We start from the raw sequence: 6,303 nt of genomic DNA on the forward strand, positions 1-6,303 counted from the left end.
TTCAAATACACTGCTGAATGGCTGAAATGACTGGTAGGATTTAAAAGTTCATTGGACCCTGAGCCAAATCTTCTCCTCTACAATATAACAGTATGGTCCATCAAAATTGCCCTTAACTGGGTTTTGAATGTGTTTAAATTAGACTATGCACAGTGTTCATTATCATCATTTTACTCACCTTACTAACACCAACTCCAGTAAACCTGGCCTCTAATAATTCCTGCCGTCGTGGGTCCAGGCTATGCAATTCTTCCATCATTTCTACTGAAAAAGAAAAAAGTAGGTTGTGAGACCATAAAGGCTAAAACATGAGGAGCCAATTTAGTTCACTGAATGGTCACACACAGATAAACCTCAAGTAAATATATCATATGTTATAAGTTACAATGTGCTGTATCAAATAGTAACACAGAGTTATAATGTGGCTCAGAAATTCTCTTTTGAGGGCCACTTCTTATTCTGATTTTATTTAACAGCAAATAACCTCAAACCCTTCATATAATCTCTGTAAAAGTTAAGCTAGGACTACCTCGCAAAAAAAAAAAAAAAATCCTTTTTTCAACCTCTGAATTTAACTAAGTATTTTTCGAATATTGCTTTCCGAAACACAGAGGAACTAGTTCTTAAACTAAAAATATGAATCATTAATAATTTCATAATAATACAGCATGAATCAGAAGCTACAAATAAATTCAAATAATGCTATTATACAGCTCCTTTCTCTGAAGAGCTCACAGTAGCTCATAAAAAAAGGAACTATTTTAAAATTAATAGAGAACCCATGGTAAAACCATCAACCTGCATTCACTGAGGAAATTAGTATAGCTCCATAACCATTCCTTTTCAAATCTTTTTCTGACCACTCCCTGGAGCAGTAGGTTTCTCTAGACATCTGCTTTTAGCACTCCTTCCAAGCAGGGAGGGGCAGGAGGACACCATTTTTAAACTCCTTCCATGACCAATTAACGCACAGGCTACTTTCATCAAATATGTCCATCCTTTGCAAGAGAGCAATTCTTGCAGAACCCACTGGAACCCTCTCTGGAAAAGGAGCATAAACCATTACATAGAACCCCTATGAACATATTATTAAATAGTTACTGGAACGACTGTCATGATTTAAAAGTTCACTGAAAACATGAATTAAACATTCTCTCCTGCAATCTAGCAACTCCACAATCTCCAGTAACCCTCCAAGTCTTCCAGTTTCATTTCCCTTCCTGGATTGAGAGCCTGAGGCCAAGGAGAATGAGGGGGTGACACATTATAAAGTTTCACCCACAAATACATACAAGTGCAGGTCACCGAGGGAATAGGAAATTCTCGGAGGGGCAGAAAGGCATCTTTTAAACAGGAAAAGAACGTAAGAACACGAAGAATGAGAGTTTCCCCTAAGTGGCCTTCCTCGCGTGTCGCCCTGCCCTAATCGAGGCCGGAATGGCAGAGGTTGCAGCCTCCGTCAAACCACAGGGTCTCTCACAACATTTCCTAAACCTCCATTCCCAGGCCTGGCCAGGAAAATGACACCCCAGCAGTCATTCCATTTAATGTCAACTCATGTGCAGGAAATATCCACTCTGTCTCACTCCAGCGGGGCCTTGGACTGGGATCCTCCCTGTAGCTCAGAGCCGGGAAGCAGGACTGATGGGGCCTGGTCCCGGCGCCCCTCGCCTCCAGCCGGCTCCAAACTTTCCCCAACTCCAGGCCCACCTGTCACGGAGGGAGGGCGGGCCAGCTCTCGGGGGCGCCCGGGAGGCTGCCGGGGCCTCCAGCTGCCGGGGCGCCCCCCTCTGCCTGCCGGGCGCCGGACCCACCGCCAGGCCAGGGCGCCTGGGCCTCCCCCATCTTCCGCCCGGCCCCTCGGCGACCCGCAGCCCTTGGGGAGCCCCTCCCGCTTCAACGCCGAGGAGCTGGGGCCCGGCACCGGCCCCTGGGTGGGCCCGGGCCGCAGCCTCCTCAGCCGAGGGGGTTCCCCGGACGGTTAGTGCCCCAGGCCCGGCGCCCTCCCCTGCCTGGGGCTCAGCCTCTCACCTGCCGCCGCCGCCGCCGCTCCACGCTCCTCCAGGGAGGGGCCCCGACCCGACCCGGCTGCAGATCGCTCTGCTCTCCCCCTGGGCAGGCCCGGGGCGGAGCCGGGGCCTCTCCTGAGCGCCGCAACCCCCGCCCGGGCAGCCGCCGCCGGCGCCGGGCTCCACGAGAGGGCGGGCGGGGGAGGGGGGCCGCGGAGGCCGCAGATCCCCGGGCTCGCGTACAGAGCCAGGCGCCCGACGCGGGCCCGGGCCCGGGCGGCAGCGGGGGTTGCGGGACCGGCCTCCCGGCGCCGGACAAAGGCCAAGGAAGGCGCAGGAGGGCCCAGGCCGGGCCGGGAGGTGGGGACCCGCTCGGCTGGGGGCCACTCGGGTGCGGCGCGGAGGGCGGGGGGTGTCGGAACCGCTGGTACCCAGGACCCGCCTCCGGCCCCTTAATCCGGATCGGTTCGGTCCGGATTAGTAGTGATCGGTGTAAACACACTAGTGAAACCGCGTGTTTCCTCGCGAGATTTGCACGGCGGGGAAGCAGGGGGGGTCCTGGGGGGGTGGGTAAGGGGAAGAGCCGACAGTGGGGGAGGAGACGAGGAAGGTGCGGGGGGGGGGGGGGGTCCCCGTGCCCCAGCGCCCCGCCTCCTCCAATCAGCGGCCAGGCTGGCGGGCAGGGGTTAACCAGGGGACCCCGCGCGGGCTGAGAAGGCCGCCGCCTCGCCAGGCGGCTGAGGGCGGGCTGCGACACGAGGGGCGGTCGGGCCGCGGCCGAAGTCCCGGACCTCGGCTGCTTTAGTATAACCGGCCCCGCCCCAGCCCGGGCCAAGGCGGTAGGGCTAGAGCTCTGGACCACGGATTGGCGCTAGAGGGGCCGGCACTTCCCGGATCCGCCTTGCCGATCCCGCACCCACCTAATCCCAGGTCTCCACGAGTTTGGATGAGAAGTGGTGTGGCTCTGCCCAGGATGGATTTTAGAGGAAGAAAGCCGGTGGACCCCGCCCGAACTTCTCCGGAGATGCCCAGTTAGTGAGTTCGCTGTGCCCACCCGTGTTCGCTGGCTCCCACTCCCCACCACTCTCCAAAGCGATCGTCCGGGTCCAGAAATTCATTTGCCGTCCTGGAACGTGGACAGCACTTTCCCTCCACATACCTGGTTGGCAGGGTGCCTCCAGGGGCTAAAGATGCCCTGGAATCAAGGCTGAGCCCCCACCCACACCAGGATGTTGTCCTCCAGAGGGGAGGGGGCAATGCCCCAAAGAGACACTCACCGGGCACCCTTGGGGAGGTTCCATTTCAACTTCTGATTAAAAACACGCCCTCCTGGATACTTAGGAGGGTCTGAGGGTAAGTGTTAGGATGGAAAAAACAGGCCTGCCCTTCACAGAATGTCTGCTGAGGAATGAGAAATATGAAAGGGTGAGCTCTGGTGCACAATAGACCCTGCAGCAAGGAGGGCTCCTGTGCAGGAAAAGACTCCCACTCTGATTACCCAGCACCAAAGAAATAAAGCATATTGTCCACCAAGTCCTATGAGCCAGGACACTGACTGCAATACAAACACCCAACTTTGGTTTCCTCTGATGCTTCCTTAATCAGATATCTGGAGATGACTTAAGGACTACAAGTAAATCACAATACGTTAGACATTGAACAACAGTCTTGAACTTTCCCAGAGGGTAGGCAAATACTTCAAGTGGAATTTCTGCCATTTTTTCTTCCTGTTACTTTGTAATTCTTCCATATTTTAACAGAACACTGACCTGCTGAAAGGGCAAAGGGTGACAGTTTCCTTTCTGTGGTGCAACCTTCCAAGCCCTTGGGCAAATTCAAGCACTGTGGAAAAACTCCATTAAACCAAGTTACCTTGTTCCAGATCCAAGCCAGATTGGGAAGTGCACATGTATATTTCCAAAGATAAGTGTTTGATGGGGATGGAGAAAGTTGCAGACAAAGGGTAGGAAAAAGGGGCAAAATGAAGGATACCAAGAGAACAGGAGAACCAAGAAGCTGATAATGGACATATGACTTGCCTTCCACCCCACAAAAGAAAAGCAAATGAGCCAACCTTTTTCATTATAGTGAGTAATCAAGAAAGCTAAGTCCTACCCTAGCCAGTTTGGTTCAGTGGATAGAGCACTGGCCTGGGGACTGAAGGGTCCCAGGTTCAATTCCGGTCAAGAGCATGTATCTAGGTTGCATCCATCCCTGTGCTGTTCAGGGCAGGTGCAGGAGGCAAGCAATAGGGTGTGTGTGTGTGTGTGTGTGTGTGTGTGTGTGTGTGTGTCTTTCCCCTTCCCTTCCACTCTCTCTAAAGTCAATGGGAAAATATCCTCGGGTGAGGATTAGTAAAAAAGAAAGTTAAGTCCTTAAAATGACACTGGAATGTCTTAAATGAGGAGAGAAAAATTTAAGGGAAGAGCAGTCAGCGGAGTTTCAGCCCAGTTCTTCCACGGACAAGCTGTATGGGCCTGTGACCTAACTTTTTTAAGTTTTGCCAACCTCACCTGTGAGGAGGGGTTTAGACTAGAGGATTTCCAAAGGCCGTTCCAAGTCTGAAAGGCTATTATTCTGTTTTTTAAATTATTTAAAGTAATCATTGAAACAAAGGGAAAGATAAGATTTTTAGTTTATCTTTTCCTGGTGCACTTTTCTCTGCACGTTAAAGAAGTTAACGCTGTCATAGGCCTATTCACAGCCCCACTCTAAATTTAACACTCATCCCAATAGGAATTAGTGTAGGAATTTAATGAATTTGCTTACCACAAAGATTGGTGCTTCTATTTATAGGCACCATGTAAATGAAAGTGTCAAATATCAACAGTAAGGAAAAAAACAGATTATAGGGTTCATTCTTTCCCAGAGAAAGATGGATAATTTCAAAATAAAATCTGTTGTCAAATGGTTCCTCTTACAATGTGATTTAACCTTGGGTTCATGAACCAATTTGTTTAAAGTGTGTTTACTCACATGGCAACTTCAAGGACTCAACTTGTCATGAACTGGCAAATGGTGACATGCCACATGCAAAGGCCGAATCCTCATCAACTGCAGAAGGCACAAACCTGGATCCAATTAGATGTGCACACTGGTCATCCAGTCTTTTTTGCCTTTACAGGTGTACATGACAAGTCCTCTAGATTCATGTTCAAATTCCCAGAGAGAACCCTGGAGCTGGTAGACATGCCTCACACTAGTTAAGGTGATCCCCAAGGTGTGTTCTGCAGGCCTTGACAGGTTAATATGCTTTCAAGGGAGTAGATATTATACTGGTCCTTGGGAAACTCTGAGTTAAAGTTAAGTGGAATTCTTTAAGTACTAGTTAGAGCCTAAAATGTATAATGTGCATATGGCAATCTCCAGGAGGGGGACTGGGGTATTGAATGTTTTCCTACTTGATTTTGGAACCACCACCTTAGTTGGTTGGTTTGTTGGCTGTTTCAGGTACTCATGGGAGTTATTTTAAGGAAGACATTGGGGGAAACTTGAGTAGTTTAACTCCCTTTTGCTCATCCACATACACCACACTAATGATTGTCCAGTATATTCTTGAATATTTCATTAATATACACCATCTTCAACGAAAAGATACTGGCATTTGATACTGAGCAAATTGACAGTGCTCAGAAATCGTTGTGTGTTTTTTTAAGAGGAAGGAAGAGGGAGAGAGAGATGGAAACATCAATGATGAGAGAGAATCACTGATTGGCTGCCTCCTGCACACCCCTACTAGGGATGGAGCCCGCACCCAGGCATGTGCCCTGACCAGGAATCGAACCATGACCTCCTGATTCAGAGGTCGACACTCAACCACTGAGCTACACCAGCCGGGCAGTGCTCAGAAATCTTAACTCTTTTTCTTTTTTAAAAAAAATATTTTTATTGATTCCAGAGAGGGGGAGAGAGATAGAAATATCAATGATGAGAGAAAAATCAGTGATCAGCTGCCTCCTTCACTCCCCACACTGGGGATCGAGCCTGAAACCTGGGCATGTGCCCTGACTGGGAATTGAACCAGGACCCTTCAGTCCGAAGGCCAATGTTCTATCCATAGAGCCAAACCAACTATGGCTTAACTCCTTTTCTAAAGGAGCCTGCAGGGTGGTGGAGGTAAGAGGATAAACTTCCCAGTCAAGGTCCTTGGTTGCTTTTGTTTTGTTTTTTTAATCCTCACCCAAGGATATTTTTCCCCTGATTTTTAGAGTGGAGAAGAGAGAGGGAAAGACAAAGAGAAACATCGATGTGAGAGCAACACATCAGTTGGTTGCCTCCTGCACGAGCCCAGATC

General features: G+C 49.9%; 1 protein-coding gene across 1 annotated transcript in view; it reads right to left on the bottom strand.

The window, feature by feature from the left end:
• Positions 1-1,845, bottom strand: part of TLK2 (tousled like kinase 2) — a gene marked incomplete at its 5' end in the record, with an annotated part of 85,766 nt that extends 83,921 nt beyond the window's left edge. The window contains 3 exon segments of the mRNA XM_079799206.1: positions 179-261; positions 1,711-1,824; positions 1,827-1,845. Coding sequence (XP_079655332.1) covers positions 179-261; positions 1,711-1,824; positions 1,827-1,845 — 216 coding nt within the window.
• Between the last annotated feature and the right edge of the window lie 4,458 nt (positions 1,846-6,303).

Source organism: Cnephaeus nilssonii (assembly GCF_951640355.1).
Source record: "Cnephaeus nilssonii genome assembly, chromosome: 19".
Taxonomy (NCBI): Eukaryota; Metazoa; Chordata; class Mammalia; order Chiroptera; family Vespertilionidae; genus Cnephaeus; species Cnephaeus nilssonii.